General features: G+C 42.0%; 1 protein-coding gene across 2 annotated transcripts in view; it reads left to right on the top strand.

Annotated features, from left to right (window-relative positions):
- The window catches only part of CRYM (crystallin mu), a 116734-nt gene extending 105466 nt beyond the window's left edge, over window positions 1–11268 (top strand). The window contains exons 8-9 of one of the 2 annotated variants that reach the window (XM_077448993.1): window positions 9614–9690; window positions 11040–11268. In XM_077448993.1, coding sequence (XP_077305119.1) covers window positions 9614–9690; window positions 11040–11153 — 191 coding nt within the window. In that variant the 3' untranslated portion in view covers window positions 11154–11268. The remainder of the gene's footprint in view (window positions 1–9613; window positions 9691–11039) is intronic. The other variant, XM_077448994.1, reaches the window with a different exon arrangement.
- The last annotated feature ends 11152 nt before the right edge of the window (window positions 11269–22420 follow it).

Below are 22420 nucleotides of genomic sequence, written 5' to 3'. Positions count from 1 at the left end.
CAGCAAGATTCTTGTGGACTCTCTAGTGAAGGTTCCCACCCCGGTGAAAAGGAGTCTTTGGTAGTGGAAGAACCAGACAAGGTTTTCAGCAGGTCTGTTATAGTCCTTCCTGTTCCAAGCAAGGTTAACAAATAGTGCCAGCTCCTGGGGTTGGTGGGCTCACATGAGCAGTTGATGGTCTCAGGGCTCGTGGTCCACAAGAGAAGCACTAAGATCCTCAAATTGGAGGGAAAAATCAATCGGCCTTGCTGACGTTTACCGGTGAAATTCAAGGGTTTCACATACAGGTCCAGTCGGACAATGCCACTGCGGTGGTCTACATAAACTGACGGGGGCACCAGAAGCAGAGTTATTCAGTCTCTGGCAGGAAGGATTCTAAGATGGGCAGAGCTCCATATTCTATCCTTTTCTGTGGGCCATCTAAGAGGGTCTCTAAACAAGATGGCGAACTTCCATCTATACCAGGTATACAAAGCAGAGTGGTGATTGAACCTGCAAATCTTCAATATGGTTGTCAAGAAATGGGGTCAACTGAAAATCTGAAAATAGATCTTTGCAACTCAGGAAAATGCACAGGTGTCTCTATTCTTCTCCCTAAACAGAACCCAGCCATCCCTGGGGTTAGATGCTCTGGCAAACAGTTGGAAGTTTCACCCCTGTTACGCCTTTCCCCCTCTTCAGCTTATCCCTCCTTTCATAAGGAAAATTCAGAAAGGATATGACCGTAATCCTCATCACTCCCTTTTGGCCCAAGAGAGCTTGGTGTTTCCTATTGTGGGAGGAGCCATGATCTCTCGGGTGCTGTCCTGAAATACTATTGGAAAACAAGTTACCGGTAACTTGAATTTTACAAACCACTGCTGCTTTGCAGCCTGAAATGAAGTCCTACAGTTCTTGTTTCAATTACCTGTATTTATTAGTGCAACTTATAACATCCAAGTGAAAACTGTAACAACAACATAGACATACATAAAAAAGAAGCAGGCGGGGATCCACTGCAGACGTGGTCCGCATTGGATCCCCCGCCGTCTCGGCATGACTTTGAAGCTTAGGCATGATGTTGGCAGGGATGCTCCCTCCACTAGGGGTACATATACAGCTGGAGTTGGCCGACACATCACAGCCCATGCTCTTACCTTTAGGACAGAACACCACTCACGGCACCTTTATATCACCAGTTAACCTTGCGCCAACACATGTCGTTTTATATATTATGTTCACTATACACTCCTATTTGGAGTGTGTTTTTAGCCTTTTTTTTTTTTTTATTCAAAACGCATATTAACATTTATACCAATGTTTCAATTCACTCAGCCCCCTTTTTAACCACTTCAGCTCCGGACCAATAAACACCTTAAGGACCAGAGGTCTTTTTGCAATTTCGCACTGCGCTGCTTTAACTGGTAATTGCGCGGTCATGCAATATTGCACCCAAACGAAATTTGCGTCCTTTTCTTCCCACAAATAGAGCTTTCTTTTGATGGTATTTGATTGCCTCTGCGATTTTTTTATTTTGCGATATAAATGGAAAAAGAGCGAAAATTTTGAAAAAAAAAGATATTTTCTTTTTTGTTATAAGAAAAATCGAATAAACTAAATTTTAGTCATACATTGAGGGCAAAATGTATTCAGCCACATGTCTTTAGTAAAAAAAATGTCAATAAGCGTATATTTTTTGGTTTGCGCAAAAGTTATAGCGTCTACAAACTAGAGTACATTTTCTGGAATTTACACAGCTTTTAATTTATGACTGCCGATCTCATTTCTTGAGGTGCTAAAATGGCAGGGCAGTACAAATCCCCCCCAAATGACCCCATTTTGGAAAGTAGACACCCCAAGGAAATTGCTGATGGGTATGTTGAGCCCATTGAATATTTATTTTTTTTGTCCTAAGGGATTGAATAATGACAAAAAAAAAAAAAAAATTTTTTTTACAAAAAGTTGTCACTAAATGATATATTGCTCACACATGCCATGGTTATATGTGAAATGACACCCCAAAATACATTCTGCTGCTTCTCCCGAGTACGGGGATACCACATGTGTGGGACTTTTTGGGTGTCTAGTCGCGCACGGCACCCCGAAAACCAATCACCACCTTCAGGATTTCTAAGGGTGCAAATTTTTGATTTAACTCCTCACTACCTATCACAGTTTCGAAGGCCATAAAATGCCAAAATAGCACAAAACCCCCCCAAATGACCCCATTTTGGAAAGTAGACACCCCAAGCTATTTACTGAGAGGCATGTTGAGTCCATGGAATATTTTATATTTTGCCAAAAGTTGCGGGAATATTACAAACTTTTTTTTTTTTGCACAAAGTTGTCACTAAATGATATATTGCTCACACATGCTATGGGCAGAAGTCAAATTACACCCCAAAATAAATTCTGCTGCTTCTCCCGAGTACGGGGATACCACATGTGGGGGACTTTTTGGGAGCCTAGTTAACTAGCTACCTAGCGACACTAGCGACACTGATGCAGCGTTCAGAAAAATTATCGCTTAGTGACACTGGCAAAAGGGGGTGAAAGGGTTAACTAGCAGCAATCAGGGGGTTAAAAACATTATTGGGTAGTATATCGGGGTACCTAGCGCTATAAAAACCTGGCGGTGAACCTAAAAAAATAACTAGCTACCTAGCGACTGTAGCGACACTAATGCAGCGATCAGAAAAACGATCGCTTAGTGACACTGGCAAAAGGGGGTGAAAGGGTTAACTAGCGGCAATCAGGGGGTTAAAAACATTATTGGGTAGTATATCGGGGTACCTAGCGATATAAAAACCTGGCGGTGAACCTAAAAAAATAACTAGCTACCTAGCGACACTAGCGACACATGCAGCGATCAGAAAAATGATCGCTTAGTGACACTGGCAAAAGGGGGTGAAAGGGTTAACTCTAGGGGCAATCAGGGGGTTAAATCTTTATTGGGGGGTGATAGGGGGCTACCCTGGACCTAACACTAACTGTCCTGACAGTTTTTACTGTCACAACTGACACTGAATGCATTGATCAGTAAAGAAATGATCAATGCAATCAGTGACACTGTGACTGGGGGGGGAGGGGGGGCGGGGGGGGGATCGGGGGGCGATCGGGGGGGGGTCGGGGGGGGTTTGTGTGCCTGTGTGTACCTACATGTCAGTGTAGTGTTCGTGCAGACTTACTTTTACTCTTCTCCTCGTAGTCTGGTCAAAAAGACCGCCCCGAGGAGAATGACATCACTTCCTCCTTCCTGTGTAAACAATACACAGGGGAGGAAGCTTCTCATTGGCCAGGAGCGATCCAGAGGGGGTGGCCGAAAACGAACGGCCATCCCCTCATCACGGAGCGCTCCTGGACCGAATCGGACCGCCGTAACCAGCGGGAGGGGGTCCGATGGGACCCCCCACCCGCTGGAAGGCAATCATGTAGATGTACGTGATTATGCCTGCCTGTGCCATTGTGCTGACGTACAATGGCAATACGGCGGTCCTCAAGTGGTTAATAGGTACACAAACTACCAAGTACTTTATTTTTATACACTCGCACAACCATTCTTGTGTTGGCACACAGGTGGTTCACTCACTTCAAACATTATTTTTTTTATATTATATTTTCATATTAATTTTATACATTTTCATTTACACATGGTTTTTACACCTTGTTTGAAGGTGTTGAGTGAATGCAAGACACATACATAGACTGTGCTGTGATGGTCTGGTACACTTCCTGGCTGGTTCCCCTGACCCATCTTCCTCTTCTTCCTCTGCTCCGGTTGAGAGGCATCGTTCTCCCACTGAGTAGCTGGACACCGCCTCTTAGCTGCCTTGTAAGTGTTTGACAAGTATTGTGCTATTTTTGCTTTTTGAAGGGGATCATATAATAATAGTTATCATGATTTATATTCTCATCAGTCATGTTCATTGTTTACTGATTAACTAACAAATATATTTTTATGATCCTTGATTGATATGTTAAGTATCTACAAAATAAAAATCGTGTTACTATTATCATTATTATGATTATTATTACTATCATTATGCACTTGTTTGCCATGTATCTATCAATCATGTATATCTTACGTGATTGTGGCATTGAATTAATTACCTATTATGACTTTGTCAGGTCACCTTGAGGTGAGGTGACAGGTGCACCCTGTAGGGGTCTGGAGTGCTCCGCAAGGTTGTGGACCCTACGGCTGACTGCTGCAGATGGAGGACAGATCCCACTGGGGTTAGAGTGTAAGATTCCCTGGGGCGCAGAGTCTAAGAGCCGGCAGGTGTTCACCAGAGCCTCCAGTGGTGAGGATGGACTTGGCTCGAGGTCGCGACCCCCAGGGTCCCCCAGCTCACACCCACAGTAGGCAACAGGAGGATAGGGATGGTGAGGGACAAAGCCAAGGTCGGGGCCACAAGCAGACAAGAATAGTCGGGTACACGCCAAAAGGTCAGGATCACAGGCAAACGGGGATAGTCAAGACACGCCAAAGTCGGTAACGGTAAACAGAAGCAGAGCACACGGCAGGAAACAGGAAGCTAACACACAAAGGAATACACAATGGTTGATCAGCCCTGATGGCCTGCAGTGCACAGGTTAATATAGGGCTCCCTGATAGGGCCTGGGGTGGAGCCATGCTTAGAGGAGAGGTTATAAAAACCACCAGGTGGAAGTGGCTGACCTCTTAGTCTGAAGACATGAGGGAAGGTAAGCAAACACAGGAAGATCACTGCATAACCATGACAGACTTTGGCACATTGGCACATTGTGTGTCTATCAACCATGTGTATAGTTCACATGATTGTGACACTCACTTGAATTAGAGCCTATCAATTAAATCCCATTTTTTGTTTTTCCTGCCAAGACATTCCCCATGTAAAGTCCCAACTCTGCTTCTTTTTTTAAGAAGTATTTGGGATGGGGGCATGCGCTTGTTATCTGTGCCAGGTCACTTCTACCTTTTAATTATGACACCAACATGTCCGGGGGGGGGGAATCAAAAACGAAAGGATCATTTCCCACCTTTTAATTCCAGCCTTTTACTTTGTTGAGATGTATATCTACTACTTTACAATATTTGCCCACTGTTCTTTGCAGAACTTCTCAAGTTCAGTCAAATTTGAGGGTGACTTTTTGTGGACTGCAGTCTTCAAATCATTCCACACATTTACAGTGGGATTTAAGTCTGGGTTCTAAGCCATGCAAGGACATTCACCCTTTTCTCCTTCAACCACCATGTGGAAATTTTTGCTGTGTGCTTTGGGTCGTTGTCATGTTGGAAGGTAAATCTTCTCATTGACAGCCTTCTGGCAGAACTTCTAGCAAGAACTTGATGGTATTTTGCCCCATCCATTTTTCTTTTATCCTGACAAGTGCTCCAGTTCCTGCTGCAAACACCCCCATAACCCCCAGGATTGAACTGTATTGGATTTCTGCCAGACATATGGTTTGGTGTTGAGGCCAAATTAAATTTTAGTCTCCTTTGACCACCTTAAAACCATCTTTCAGTTTCTGAGACCACATGGAAAAAGGTGTTATGGTCCGATTAAACTAAAATCAGAAGATGGATACACTATCATAAAGGGCTGCACGTGGTCAGCAACAATACCCACGTAGGCCGTGATGTTTAAACAATGCTCATTTGGTACTAAGAGGCCTGAAGTGTGCCAAGAATATATCCTCCACACCATTTCACCACCCCCACCAGCCTGAACTGTTGATACAAGGCAGGATGGATCCATGCTTTCATGTTTATGCCAATTTCTGACCCCACCATCTGATGCCGCATACACACGGTCGGAGAATCCGTCGGAATGCGTCTTATCGGACCGCGTCGTCAAATAATCCGACTGTGTGTGGTATGCATCGGATTGATTCCGTCCGAATCTCCGTCTGACCCAATTTTCCAACATGTTGGAAATATTTCCCGACCAACTGGGCCGGTCGGACATATTCCGATCATGTGTAGAGAATTTTGATCGGACCAAGTGCTACGCATGCTCAGATCAAATTCCTACATCAAAGCTATTGGCTACTAGCCTGAATGTAGTCCAATCGTAACGAAATTACGTCATCACGTTCTGAAAGATCGGATTTTTCGCCAACTTGGCCCGACCGTGTGTATGCAACAGTTTCGGACAAGATCTGACGGACAAAATCCGACGGATTTGGTTGCCAAAATCTCCGAACGTGTGTACGTGGGCTAAGTGTCATAGCTGAAATTGAGACTCATCAGATCAGGCAACCTTTTTCCAATCTTCTATTGTCCAATTTTGGTGAGCCTGTGCAAAGTGTAGCCTCATTTTCTTGTTCTTAGCTGACAAGAGTGGCACCTGATGTGGTCTTTTTTCTGCTGTAGCCCATCTGCTTCAAGGTTTGTATTGTGCATTCAGAGTTGGTATTCTGCATTACTGTTGATTTCCTTCATGGAAGAGGTTGCTGGGTCAAGAGTTGCATGTCCCCAGTTCCTTTGTCAGAATGGTTACAGGGGTTTTTATTCCAGTCTGTTCACTATTCCCAAGCCCAAAGAAGGCATTTGCTCCATTCTGGATCTAAAAGCTTGAAAAATCTCTATTCGAGCTAATAAATTCTGCATGCAATTCACCAAGTCTGTCATTGCCTCCTTTCATAATTGAGCCTTGCCAATACTCTTGCATACCCTGCCAATACTCTTGCATACCCTGCCAATACTCTTGCATACCCTGCCAATACTCTTGCATACCCTGCCAATACTCTTGCATACCCTGCCAATACTCTTGCATACCCTGCCAATACTCTGCCATACCCTGCCAATACTCTGCCATACCCAGCCATGCTCAGCCAATATTACAGTGGGGGAGATTGTGGATATTACAGTGGGGACTATATGGCGGTGGAATTTTCACAGGTTTTTGCAAATTCAATTATGCTGATCCGAAAAATGATCCAATCCGTGACTCTGATCCGAGGAAACGATCCGATCCGTGAGTTTTTTGATCCGTTGCACCCCTAGTTCTGAACCTTCAGAAATTGTCTCTGGAAACAAATCATCACTTGGTATATCGCAAGTGGCTTCTATAGCAGCTAGCCAGGAAAAGACAGTAATTATCGCTAGATGCTATAGAAGCCACTTGCGATAATCACAAGCCACTTGCGATAATCACAAGCCAATCCGGTAGCCTTATTGTAACCAAGTTGATTGCTCAAATTGGTACAGTCAACCTGCCCATTAATGGTTTGAATCTCGGCCAGTTCAGCAGGAACCTTGTATGGCTGGCCTTAGTCGCTTAGAACTCTCACAAACAATGAGCAAGATAGAGTATGTTGTTCTGTAGGGGAGAGAAATCAGTGGCAGCTGACAAGTACTACTGAGTATTGGGGATCTATTTCTCTGTCATATTTCAGTTGGTCTATTTAGTGCCAAACACGCTATGCTTTAGCTTTTTTGTTTGTGTTTTTGTTAATCCACCTATTATTTCTGACGTTTGATGCACCATAAAACTGGTTGTGACCAGTTTACATTTTAAACTATGTGGATTTGTGCTATTCCTGTAGTGGATATAAAATGTCTACACACCCCTGTTAAAATGTCAGGTTTCTGTGATGTAATGAAATTAGACAAAGATAAACCATTTCAGAACTTTTTCCACCTTTTTTAATGTGACCTATAAACTGTACCACTTGGTTGAACAACAGACTGAAATCTTTTAGGTAGAAGGAAAAAAAATATGGATGCATAAGGGTGTCCACACCTTTATCCTAATAATTTGTTTAAGCACCTTTTGATTTTATTACAGCACTCAGCCTTTTTGTGTATGAGTCTATCAGCATGGCACATCTTGACTTGGCAATATTTGCCCACTCTTTGCAAAACACTCCAAATCTGTCAGATTGTGAGGGAATCTCCTGTGCAAAGCCCTCTTCAGATCACCCCACAGATTTTCAGTCCGATTCAGTCTGGGCTCTGGTTGGGCCATTCCAGAACTTTAATCTTCTTTTGGTGAAGCCATTCTTTTGTTGATTTGGATGTATGCTTTGGGTCGTTGTGATGCTGAAAGATGAAGTTCCTCTCTGTTTCAGCTTTGTAGCATTGGCCTGAAGATTTTGTGCCAATATTGACTGGTATTTGGAACAGTTCATAATTCCCTCTACCTTGACTAAGGCCCCTGTAACAGCTGAAGAAAAAAAGCTCCAAAGCATGATGCTGCTACCACCATGTGTCACTGTGGGTATGGTGTTCTTTTTGGTGTTTTTTGTGCCAAACATATATTTTGGAATTATGGCCAAAAAGTTCAACTTTGGTTTCATCAGACCAGAACGCATTTTCCCACATGCTTTTGGGAGACTTCAGATGTGTTTTTGCAAAGTTTAGCCGGGCTTTGAGGTTTCTTCGTAAGAGGCTTCCGTCTTGCCACTCTACCCCATAGACCAGACATGTGAAGAATACGTGAGATTGCTGTCATATGTACTACCCAGCCAGATATTCCTACTGCTCCTTTGATGTTGCTGTAGGCAGCCTTCTTGACCTATTTTCTTCTCGTCTTTTCATCAATTTTGGAGGGATGTCCAGTTCTTGGTAATGTCGCTGTTGTGCCATATTTTCTTCCACTGTCTGTCCCATGGTATATCTAACACCTTGAAAATTCTTTTGTACCCTTCTCCTGACTGATACCTTTTAACAATGAGATCCCTTGGATGCTTTGGAAGCTCTCTGCGGATCATGGCTTTTGCTGTAGGATGTGACTAAGAAAATGTCAGAAAAGACCTACTAGAACAGCTGAACTTTATTTGGGGTTAATCAGAGGCACGTTAAATGACAACAGGTACTGACCCCTATTTAACAGGAGTTTGAATGTGATTATCGAATTCTGAATACCACTACATCCCCAGGTGCACACTTATGCAACCACATTATTTTGTTTTATTTATTTATACCCCCCTAAAAGATTTCAGTTTGTTTTTTAATTGAGGTGTACAGTTTATAGGTCACATTAAAGGTGGAAAACGTTCTGAAATTAATTATCTTTGTCTTGTTTTGTACATCACAGGAACCTGACATATTAACAGGGGTGTGTAGACTTTCTACATTGTATATAAAACATACATATAAAAGGCTGTGTACCCCAAATGATGGCAATAGCATGGCTGCTGTCATCCAATGTATGCACAGAATACAAGGTTGAAAAAAGACAAGTCCATCAAGTTGAAACGGTGTCCAACTAAAAATGTAGATTCTTGACCTTTTTCCAATTATTTTAGAATACCACTGAACATTTGAGGCATGCCCCAAATGAAAAATATGCATCTGTTCTTTACATATAATGTAATGTGAGTGCACAATTTGTAAAGGGTAGTAGCCTTATTGGCCCAAGAGAAGTTTTAACCTTGTGCATCCAAGCCAACTTTCCCCAATGCCAACTGCTCCACAAACAACACCTCTGCTTATCCAAAACGGGCAACTCTCTTACCTTTTTAGTGTTTTGTAAGCAGTCTGCCTTTTCAGTGAAAAAAAATAATTAGACCCCCGCGCTTATTGTGAAAAATGAGTTGCAGCTTCTATCAATAAATTCATCCTAAGGTAAATCTAGAAGAAATGTAAAAAAGGAGGGGGATAGGTATGGCGTTGTTCTTATTAAGATTTAATTCTTTTTCACAGAATGCCTTTTCAGCCACCAGCAGAATGTCACAGAGAGTGGAGGAGAGAGAGAACCTTGTCCATCAGTTAGAATGGAGGTATATTTATGGCTCTTGGAGTACTCATTAAGTTTACATTTTTCCATGCATTCGTGGAACTGAGATCCCACAAATGTGCAACCCAAAAGACTTCCCTGCACATTGGCATATCCATCAAGTCTGGCACTGAAGCTGCTTCCTCTGACTCCCCAAACATGACCTCTATTAGGAAGATGCCAGGGTACCTCTGACATATGGTTGCCAGCATCCCCTTCAAGTTCAGGCAAAATAGTGAGGTGCAATTTCAGAACCAGATACCTTCTTCCACAGTCCAAAACCGGTTTCAAAATCAGAAAAACCACAGCCCAATATTTATACTAGAAGTCTGTGACCACACCTATGACATGCTTTAGGGCTCCTTAACATGGGGCATGTGTACCTGCATGTGGGGGCTATGTGTACCTGCATGAGGATGCACAGGTGTCCCATGCATCCCTGTGAAGGTAGTCCCATAGCTATCAATTACAAAACAGCGGCTGCATGGACACAGCTGCTGCTCCCAGTGTGACACCATTGCAAGTGCACAACCCCGAATTTGCTCTGTCCCTCTATACTTGTGTGGTTGTACATGGTCCTTGCATGGTTAACGGATTCATATGCCCACTGTTAACGAGTCCTTACAATTCCATTAGGAAACCCACTAAGAGCACCACAGTCTTTGGTATTACTGTGTATACAGAGTACTCCTATTCAGTCTGAGCCATACTTGGAAGGGTTCTCCAGAGTAATGCCGCCACTTGGTAATGGGATGGGACATATTGAACTGCCAGTCTCCGTTTTTAGACGTGATGTGACAAATGGCAAATAGTGACACACTCCTCCACAGGTCCCATTCCATAGGCTCAATAAATATAAGGCATGACCAAGTTCTTGACACTGCCAGTACCTAATATGCCATGTCTTTCAAAGTAGAGACTCCTTTTGTGCTAGGAGACCATTTTTATCTGGCACCGACAATTTTCTCACCTTCCTCCCATTTACCCCTTAGGAAAAAATGGGACATTTGTATCTAAGATGGACCTCCTTCCTTCCTTTTTTTTTTGTTTTTTTTCCTCTGGGGGTTACTGGCTTGGAGGGCAGATCTTGGAGATTTCCTTACATATTGCTACCAGCTGCTTCACAAAGACCTGTAGGAGGTGAAGAACTGTTCTTGGCTACATGGATTACCAGACCTTATTTCGACATGCTATGAGTTAGAAGTCATGTTTAATCACCGAAGAGAGCTCATCAGAATACTGGGTATAAGTTACTGAGATTTAGGAAGCACCTGCATTCTGAGTTTCTATATACTGTAATTAAAAGGTCGGTCTGTATGTATCCATCTATCTAATTTTATATTTTCATTTTAGGCATGGCCATTGAAGACACGGTGTCAGCAAAACTTGTGTACGATTGCTGGGTGCAAAGTAACACCAATAAATAAAGACAAATCTATCCAAAATTCCAGCCAAATTTGCTGTTGAAGAGCTCTGGTGGGTGCCTTTTATTGAGTCTGGATTAATTGTGCGTCATATACTAAATGAAATAATATTGTCAAAAATTCCAAACTATAATAATAAAAACATTTACATCTTAAAACTGCAGCGCAATTATGTGTGACCTTCTTCCTAAGTGTGTGTAAATCAATAAAACATTTTTTTTAGACTTCTACTAGCACTATGTTTTCCCACATATGTATCAAACTGAAGATAATAAAGTGCAGTGCTGTGCACTAATATTCAATATGTAATCCACCATGCATAACAATATACAAAAATTGGCACTTGTGCAATGCAACTGTATAAATGGCCTTTTTTTTTTTCTTACGATTTATTCTGGTAATTGCTGGTAATCGATTGATCGATTACTGTGCCATCCACCTGTATAACCCACCACCACTCTATAGATATACTCTCACTTCCAGTATTTGACCTAAAACTATTTTAGTTCAAATGGCATTTGGTTTTGGGTAGTTTTGGGTCAAATACTGGAGGTGAGAGTATATCTATAGAGTGGTGATTGAATGAACAAGTGGATGGCACAGTAATCAATCATTTGAGGAGTTCTTAATCAGACTAGAAACACAGATTGGCAATTTGATATGTTACATTTTAATATATATGTGGGAAAGAATTGACAAAAAGCATATAAATCGATTGATTGCCAGAAGCATAATCATCCGATTAAGGACATTTTACTTTATATGGTTGCATTGCACAAACAACAATTTTTGTATATTGTTATCGTGGATTTCACATTGAGTCACATTGTGGGCATCGCTGGACTTTTGTTATCTTCAATATTTCAAACATAAAACTTTTAAGGGCTACATGTGTTCCTACAATTGGGAAATTACATCAAGTAACATTTCAATCAAAAATGTCCGACATTCGGCCGGTGTGTATGGCAGCCGGTTCAACAGAAGCCGGCCGTTTGGCGTTCATGCTGGAAAATCAGCAGCTGACCAGCTCCAGATTGGTGCTCTCGGCCAATGGTAGAGCGCTGATTGGAGTGTTCTGGCAGGGGGCTGCCCCCTGTCAGAACACATCAGCTCAGCAATGGAGATTGTTGTACTAATGTTGAATTGTTAGTACAGCGGTTCCAACCGTAGCTGAGTTCTTCTTCCTTTTTTTTTTTTCATTAAACCTGGAATATGGCAGCTCCTGTTGGCTGCTGCTGTGAGCCAATGTATGTAAATTCTGGACTTGAACATATGAGCAGGGCAAAAAATTTGTAATCGGGTAATAGCTGGCTTTTACAAAGAATATTAACAAAGAGTGGTCATTGCAAAAAAGAGAATAATTTTGAATGTGAACTCCAGACAGATTTAAAATACATAAACGAATACTGATCTCTATGAATAATTTCTTAAATATATATTTTTATATACAAGCAGTGTAAGTACCTGAATCTGACCTGGTATCAGTCACTTGCAGTCCCTGTACATCAAATATCTGGGAGAGCAAGACATAGCTCAAAGAGCCAATCCGATGTACTGCAGTCCAGATAGCATACTGATAGAAGGAGAAAGCTGAGTGGCAGAGATGGGCTCATCAGTCTGTTGCTTCTCCTTTCAGGGTCTAGTGGACTCCTCTCTTGCTAGATGGGACTATACTGGATTGCTGAGCTTTATAATTCTCAGGACTGGATGGACAGAAATAAAAATCTCTTGACAGATGAAACCTCTCCAATATGTGTATTTCATCTATTTGTTTTCTTGGATTTCTGCTTTAAAGTGACCCTGTCATGAGAAAAGTATGAGGACTGCCTTTAGTCGACCTCTACTTTTTGAGAATTTTTGTTCATTAGGTGTCACGCTGATGCTTTCTGCTCATTGCTTTCAAAGTCCCCTGACCTGGAACATACAGTATGTAGAGGTGAAAAATTCTGACACTTATTTACAACATGCTTGTTGAGTCCCATTTTCTTGTTGAGCCTTCATTTTCTGAGTCTGACTAAGAAAAGTAGTCAGGCAACGATCACTTTCAGTAGAGCCAGCAATGTCACCCCCCCATACTTCTCTCATGATGCAGTGACTTTAAAGTGTATGTACAGAATTTAAAATCCTATATTCATTTCCACATTGTGTTTCAATTATAGCTAACCTACTCCAGTTAATCTGAACACTCTCTTGATGTTTGTAAATGTACTTTTTAAAGATCCCCAATCATTTACTTCCTTGAATATAGGGTTAATTTCTCACATTTGTGGCATTTTAAATCACAATTAGTGTCTCTATATAAATAGTCAATGAGTTTGCTACCTTAGCTCTCACATGGGTGCACTAAGCAGGCTAGACACTGAGCTATGAGGAGGTAGAAAAGAACAGTCAAAAGACCTGCATAACAAGGTAATGAAACTTTACAAAGATGGAAAGGATATAAAAAGATATCCAAAGCCTTGAATATGCCAGTCAGTACTATTTAATCACTTATTAAGAAGTGGAAAATTAGGGGCTCTTTTGATACCAAGCCAAGGTCAGGTAGACCAAGAAAGATTGCAGCCACAACTGGCGGAAGAATTGCTCAGGATACAAAGAAAATCCCACAGGTAGCCACAGGAGAAATACAGACTGCTCTCCAAAAAGATGGTGTAGTTGTTTTTAAGGAGCACAATTCAACGATACTCGAAACAAAAAAGAGCTGCATAGTGAAGCTGCCAGAAGTAAGCCTTTACTACGCCAATGCCACAAAAAAAGCCAATGAGGCATGTCAAGGTGTTGGGCATATTGTAACCAGGCTTTTTTTGTGGAACTTGTACAAAAGGCTTCTTTCTGGCAACTTGACCATGCAGCTCTTTTTTTTTTTTTTTTTTTTTTTAAGTATCATCATATTGTGCTCCTTAACCAGTTCTGCACCAGCCACCGCAGTTGTACTGTGGCAAGTTGGCTCCCCTGGGCGAGTTGCCGTAACTGTACATTGGCCCTTTAAGAAGCTGTAGGAGGCCTGCTGGATGGGCGCGATGACCGCCAGGCACCCGTGACTGTTCGTGACAGAGCGAGACACTATAACTTTTGTGCAAACTAATCAATATACTGGCATATTCATGGCTTTGGATATCTTTTTATATCCTTTTCCATCTTTGTAAAGTTTCATTACCTTGTTACGCAGGTCTTTTGACAGTTTTTTTTCTACCTCCTCATGGCTCAGTGTTTAGCCTGCTTAGTGCATCCATGTGAGAGCTAACAAACTCATTGACTATTTATACACAGACACTAATTGTGATTTAAAAAGCCACAAATGTGGGAAATGAACCTTTAATTGCCATTTTAACTTGTGTGCCACCTTCAGTGTCTCTACCAAGGGCAAACATTCCAGGGTATGTAAACTTTTGATCAGGGTCATTTAAGTGATTTTGGTTGTTATTAAGAAGAGTAAACACAGCTGATTGATAATAAATGGCTTAAGCCAAATACTAACCATGAGTGAAAGAAACGTTTTTGTGGTGTTATTCATATTCTCTGAAAAATGGCCAAGAAATCATAATTCTGTCTGGGTCTGTAAACTTATGAGCACAACTGTATTTATGGCATTTTTATTATTTATTTTTTTCTAGTAATGGTGGTGATCAGTGATTTTACCTGGATTCCGGAGGACAGATTTGACACTTTTTTTGGGACCAGTGACATTTATACAGCGATCAGTGCTAAAAATAGCCACTGATTACTGTATAAATGACACTGGCAGGGAAGGGGTTAACACTAGGGGGCGCACAAGGTTTTAAGTGTTCTCTAGCGAGGTGTTTCTAACTGTATGGGGTAGTGGGCTGGCTGGGAGTAGCGAGAGATCGCTGTTCCTGATCACTAAGAACAGCAGATCTCTCTCTCATTTTAGCTTTGTGAAGAAATGTGACCGGCGTCGCACCTGCTATTGCTCTTAAAGGGGCCAATGTTCACCTACGGTGATTCGCACAGCCATGCCAACCTGCCGCAGTATAACAGCGATTGGTCGGCAAGTGGGTAAAGTACATTTAAGTGTAAAATAACCCCTGATGATATTGCTACGGAGGTCCTTGTTCAGGCAGTTTGTTTAGACTCGACAATGCTCTGTCCTAGTCTCCCTATTCTGCTCTTGTGTTGTCACCTTGTCAATCTTCCAATGAAAACTACAAGTGGACATTTCAGAACATATTACCCAAGCATGGTCCACTGTAAGAAAACCAGCTCTAAGAAACTCCATTTTGGAGTGCATATATGAGTAGGAAGTGACTGAAAAATGCTGTATTCAACTCCGGTGTGAAGTAAAGGAAATGCTTTAGATGAAATCCTCGCTCATCGTTTATACCACTCTGGCATGTTTCACCTAAATTGTAGAGGTAACCATGTGGTAAAGGGATTATATGCATGCACCATTCACAAACCAGGTGAAATTTAAGCCGGCCATAGGTGGAGCGATTTTCTACCATTGGTTTAACAGGAGAGAAAGATGTATACAGTGCCTTGCAAAAGTACCCCCTTGGCTTTTTACCTATTTTGTTACATTACAGCCTTTAGTTTAATGTTTTTTTAAATCCAAATTATATGTGATGGATCAGAACACAATAGTCTAAGTTAATGAAGTAAAATATATACATAAAATTATTTTTCAGAAATAAAAAACTGATAATTGGCATGTGGGTATGTATTCACTCCCTTTGTTATGAAGCCCATAAAAAGCTCTGGTGCAACTAATTACCTTCAGAAGTCACATAATTAGTGAAATGATGTCCACCTGTGTGCAATCTATGTGCCCCATGATCTGTCATTACATATACACACCTTTTTGAAAGGCCCTAGAGGCTGCAACACCTAAGCAAGAGGCACCACTAACCAAACACTGCCATTAAAACCAAGGAACTCTGCAGAAAAGTAAGGGACAATGTTGAGAAGTACAAGTTGGGGTTAAATTATAAAAAAAAAAATACAAATTGTTGATGAACCCCAAAGAGCACCATCAAATATATCATAACCAAATGGAAAGAACATGGCCCGACAGCAAACCTGCCAAGAGAGGGCCGCACACCAAAACTCACGGATCGAGCAAGGAGGGCATTAGTCAGAGAGGCAGCACAGAGACCTAAGGTAAACCTGGAGGAGCTGCAGAGTTCCACAGCAGAGACTGGAATATCTGTACATAGGACAACAATAAGCCGTACGCTCCATAGAGTTGGGCTTTATGACAGAGTGACCAGAAGAAAGCCATTACTTGCAGCAAAAAACAAAATGTCTCGTTTTGAGTTTGTGAAAAGGCATGTGGGAGACTCCCAAAATGTATGGAGGAAGGTGCTCTGGTCTGAGGAGACTAAAATTTAACTTTTTGGCCATCAAAGAAAACACTGGCGCAAACCCAGCACGTCACATCACCCAAAGAACACCGTCCCCACAGTGAAACATGGTGGTGGCAGCATCATGCTGTGGGGATGTTTTTCAGCAGTCGGGACTAGGAAACTGGTCAGAGTTGAGGGAAAGATAGATGGCGCTAAATACAGGGATATTCTTGAGCAAAGCCCTGTACCATGCTGTGTGTGATTCGAGGCTAGGATGGAGGTTCACCTTCCAGCAGGACAATGACCCCAAACACACTGCTAAAGCAACACTTGAGTGGTTTAAGGGGAAACATGTAAATGTGTTGGAATGGCCTAGTCAAAGCCCAGACCTCAATCCAATAGAAAATCTGTGGTCAGACTTAAAGATTGCTGTTCACAAGCGCAAACCATCCAACTTGAAGGAGCTGGAGCAGTTTTGCAAAGAGGAATGGGCAAAAATCCCAGTGGTAAGATGTGGCAAGCTCATAGAGACTTATCCAAAATGACTTGAAGCTGTGATAGCCGCAAACGGTGACTTGAAGCTGTGATAGCCGCAAAAGGTGGCTCTGCAAAGTATTGACTTCAGGGGGGGGAATAGTTATGCACGTTGATTTTTTTCGGTTATTTTGTCTTATTTGTTGTTTACTTCACAATTTTAAAAAACAAAACAAAAAAACATCTTCCAAGTTGTGGGCATGTTCTGTAAATTAAATGATGCAAATCCTCAAACAATCCAAGTTGTGAGGCAACAAAACACAAAAAATGCCAAGGGGGTGAATACTTTTGCAAGGCACTGTATATATATTTTTTTTAATCTGTGGTTGCAGGAAAGAAAATAGCTTAATTCCCCCATCAACACAGTAAGTGTTGATGGAGAGGGGTTTTCCCACAGAACCATTGTGTTATCCTGGCGGGAGAAGACATTATTGCTAACAATAGTCCCATTTAGAAGCAACAGGCTAGTTGTACCCAAGTGAATCGATTGTTCAGCCTGTCCATAAATCTTTGCATTTTTACATTTTTTCACTTACACTTACCTGTCCCAGGGTCCAGCAGTGCGGGGGAACGAAGCCCCGCTCATCTTCCCCTCCTCTCTGCAGCGCGGACATTGTCACTGTGGCTTCACAGAGCTGTGGCTTCACAGCCGGGCATGCACTGCGCATGCACGAGCCGCGCGGCACGCTTTGACTGGCCGGGCAATCTTCTGGGCTCTGTGACGTGTCCCAGATGATTGCCGAGAGGGAGGGGGGAGAAATGATCTTCCTTCTGGCGCCGTGGTGCCCCAGGAGGAAGTGGGAGCTGAAACCCTCTAAAAAAGAAGGTTTACGCTCCCCCCAAAAAAATTACATGCCAAATGTGGCCTGTCAGGGGGTCCCTTAAAGCCGAAGTTCAGTTTTTTTGGCTTCACAGCTGGTTCCCTACTGCGCATGTGCGAAGCGCGCTGTGATTTCTAATTGGCCCCACAGTGGGGGAAGGAGGAGGGGGGGTCGAACTTCTGAGAGATGGAGCCGCGACTCCGTCTCTAGAAGTGGGTAAGGGGACCTGTCAAAAACAGGTCTCGTTCTCCCACCCCCCCTGAAAGGTGGCAAATGTGTAACTGCGGGGGGGGGGGGGGGGAGGGGGCGAAGCGTATAAGCGGAAGTTCCACTTTTGGGTGGAACGCTGCTTTAAGTCTCTTTTATTTACTTCACACCAGAGTTTAATACAGTTTGCAGCGATATGTATGCCATATTTTATCTTGGAACGAGATGTGCTCTGTCTTTGCCAGCAACTGAATACAGAGTATAAACCCAGGAGACTGATATTGTGGGCTTGGAGCGGCGCTGATCTGTTATAGTAAGAAACAGTATTATTATTTAAAAAATAAACCTGTCAAGTGTTTAAGATACATGATGCTTTAAAAAAGTAAATGTCCTTTACTTGGGGTTTGCATCCACTTTAACCACTTCAATACCAGACACTTTCAACCCCTTCCTGCACAGGACAATTTTCAGCTTTAAGCACTGTCACATTTTGTATGACATTTAGGCATGGTTCACGCCTATGCAGTTTGCTTCTTTTTTTTTTTTCCATTCTTTATTTAGTTTTTTTTCCTTACAAATAGGGTATAAAAAAAGAAAAAGATACATTCAGTCACAAACTCAATCTTTTCTTAATATGTTTTACAACCAAACATGCTTAACATTTCATATCCCTCCTCCGGCCCCCCCCCCTCCCTTCCTTGCAGTAGGTTCAGAGTTGTATCGACCCTTGCCAACACTATGTATGTCTTTCCCAACTTTATTTTACAATTTCCTCTACATACCTCCATGAATTTTTTAATTCTATCCATGATACCCATTTGCCCATATACCCCTCTCCGGATACAAATTCTTCCCCCTCTTCCTCTGGACACTCCATGTTCTGTATTTCATTTACCCGGAGTATCCAGTCCCGTATTTTGGGGCTATCCGGCTCCCGCCATTTTTTTGGAATTAGACTTTTAGCGGCACTGAGCAGTATGGGGATTATAGAGGACTTATATTGCCTCACAGAACCTTCGGTCCCGTGAAACAAAACAGTCCAAGGATCCTCTGCTATGTGTTTATTTGTTACAACCTTTATTAAATCCAACACCTCCTTCCAATATTTTTTAATAATCGGGCAATCCCACCAAATGTGTGCCATAGTTCCTATTATCTTACACCCCCGCCAACACTCTGGGGATTGCGTGATTACAAATCTACCCACTTTGTCTGGGGTCGCATACCACCTTGCGAGGCACTTATAATTCAACTCTATCATCTTATTGTCTACCATCGCACTATGAGTTAATTTCATTATTTTCTCCATAGTCTGTGTACTACATCGAGTCCCCAGCTCTCTTTCCCATTTTTTAATATAGGGCGGGCCCTCCAGTCCTTCCCCCTCTGATAGAATTTTATAAATTCGAGCTATATTATTTTTTGATTTGTCTCTCAGACAGAGCCGCTCAAAAGGCCTATAATCTTCGTCACTTCGAATTGGATGGGGCAATTTTGTAATAAAGTGGCTTAACTGAAGGTACCTCCAGGCATCAATCCGCATAAGTTCAGTGTCCAACCTCAGTGCTTGAAACGTGTTTATTTTACCTCTGTAAATAATATCTTTTACTTGTGCATTACTTTTTATTATCCAATTACCCCCCACCTCCTGTTTCCCAGGTATGAAATAATCGTTGTCTTTAAAAAAAATCAAAGGTGAATTGTAACTCCATTTATTATGTGCGTGTATTCGATCCCATAATTTAAGTGCGTTACGTGTTATTTCATGTGTGTTTAAGCCTACAGACCTATACTGAGGGGGATTCCAAATTATTCGTCCTAACTGTGCTTGACTCATTGCCTTTTCCACACTTACCCACCTTTTATTATTTGCCTCTTTCCCCCATTCCACCACTTGTGTAAGTACCACCGCATTGTAATATTTTTTAAAATCCGGGATTGCAAGGCCCCCCTTTTTTTTTTCCCTGCTCAGTACCGCATAAGCAATTCTGTTTTTTTATGTTGCCAGATATACCTTGAGATTAGCCCTTTTAGTGTCCTGAAGAAAACTAGTGGGAGAGAAATGGGCAACATTTGGAACTTATATAGAATCTTTGGGGCCAGAACCATTTCGACCGCATTGATCCGCCCTAACCAAGAGAGGTGACATATTGAAAAAAAATTTATTTCTCTCTTAATTTCCTCTAATAATGGAATATAGTTGTTAACATAAATTTTCTTGATAGTATCGGAAAGGTAGACTCCTAGATATTTAATCTCCTTTCGCCAAGGGAACCGAAATTCCTCGAGGAGTCTTACCTTTTCCTGTCCCTTGATATTAATATTTAGGACTTCGGACTTATTGAGGTTTATTTTTAAATTCGAGATTTCCCCATATTTTTCCAATAACCTCAGCAAGTTCGGAATCGTGATCCTTGGGTTGGAGATGTAGAACAACACATCATCCGCATATGCTGCGAGTTTGTGCTCTTCTTCTCCCACCTTAATCCCTTTTATGTCTGGGTTATCTCGGATGGAGGCCAGTAACGGTTCCAGGGACAATACAAACAGAAGGGGTGACAAAGGGCACCCCTGTCTGGTTCCATTCTCCATTTGAAATTGGGAGGAAGACATCCCATTCACTTTTACCGACGTCTGAGGGTGATTATATAGCACTTTGATCCATTGGATCATTCTTGGTCCAAGGCCCAGCACTTCCAGTGTTTCAAACATGAGTCCCCAGTCTACCCTGTCGAATGCTTTCTCCGCATTTATCGACAGGAATAGTCCTGGGGACCCATACGTTTTTAAGACCTGTAGCAGGAGCAACGAACGCACTCCGTTGTCCCTACCTTCTCTCTCAGGGATGAATCCGACCTGGTCCGGATGCACCAGGTCGGTCATCCTTTCCTTCAGCCTAGATGCTAAGACCTTGGCAAATAATTTGGTGTCAGCGTTTAGTAAGGCGATCGACCTGTAACTAGAGCAAAGCGTGCTATCCTTCCCCTCCTTTAACAACACCGTGATTGAGGCCCGCAAGGCCTCTCCTCCCATCCCGAATTCTCTGCCCAAGCCGTTCATATACTTACAAAGCTTGGGAACTAAGATCTCTTTTTATATTTTTTCAGATACGAAATCGTAAATCCATCTGGTCCCGGGCTTTTGCCAGAGGCGGTATCTTTCAAAGCCTTAAAGATCTCTTCTTCTGTAATGGGTCTGTCTAAGTTACATCTATCACTCTCTGCTAAACTCGGTAATTTTGCTTTATTCAAGAATTCTTTAATTTTATATTTTTTCCCTAAATCTTTTGCCCCTTTCTGTCCTAAGTTATACAGTGCTTCATAATATTGCTTAAACACCTCCGATATCTCCCTGGTTGTATGGGTCATCTTCCCGTTCTTGTCTTGTATTTTATCGATAAAGTTAATCCCTCTCTTCCTTTTCAGCTGTCTTGCTAGGTGACTACTTATTTTATTTCCCAGGTAGTATCTCTCTCTAGTTCTCCTGTCCAATGTCCTCTTTGATTCCTGTTCCATCATATCTTTAAGTTTATCCCTCTTAATCACCAATAAGTGGAGATATTCCTGCTGATGCCCCCTTAATTTTTTATGGGCCTGTTCTAGTTTATAGACCTCTTCTCTTAAATTTTCTATTTTCTCTAGTCTTTCTTTTTTTTCCCTTGCGCCCATGGAGATGAGGATACCCCTAATATATACTTTATGTGCCTCCCAAAGAGTGGCACCGGAAATTTCAGCTGTATCATTAACGGAAATGTAAAATTAGATTTCCTTTAGAACTGCCTCCGCAATTTTCTCGTCCTGCAAAAGGTTCTCGTTCAATCGCCACGTAAACGATTGCCTTTGCATTCCGAGTATCCCCATCTTCATTGACACCGGGGCATGGTCTGATAATGTAATTATTCCTATCTTGGTTTCTGTCACTAGGTCCAACAGCCTGTGATCAACCAATATATGATCCAACCTGGAGTACGTCCCGTGCATGGGGGAGAAAAAGGTGTAATCTCTTATTTTATCATGCTGCAACCTCCAAACATCCATCATTTGATGTTGTTTCATCCAAAGTTTAATCATTTTCAATGATTTCATATTTAACCCCCTAGCCTGGGACGTACTATCCCAAGATGGTTCCATACAAAAGTTGAAATCTCCTGCGAGGACAACATCCCCTACCTTAAAATCTTCTAACTTCCCCAGAACTAGTTTCAAATATCTTATGGAGTTTTTGTTGGGGCAATATACATTTGCTAGGGTGAGAATCTTATCCCCTAATTTTCCCTTTACAAACAGGTATCGGCCTTCAGGGTCTGTCATCCTATCAAACAGTGTGAACTTTATAAATTTCTTGAACCCTATTGCCACTCCCTTAGCCCTCTTTATAGGCGAATCTCCATATAGCCAGTTTGGATACTTATCCGAATATAATTTAATATTTGTGTCTTGAGACAA

This window comes from Lithobates pipiens, unplaced genomic scaffold (assembly GCF_037356315.1).
Source record: "Lithobates pipiens isolate NorthernLeopardFrog02 unplaced genomic scaffold, aLitPip1_a1.2 Scaffold_22, whole genome shotgun sequence".
Lineage (NCBI taxonomy): Eukaryota > Metazoa > Chordata > Amphibia > Anura > Ranidae > Lithobates > Lithobates pipiens.
This window is presented reverse-complemented; position numbering and strand designations above follow the sequence as displayed.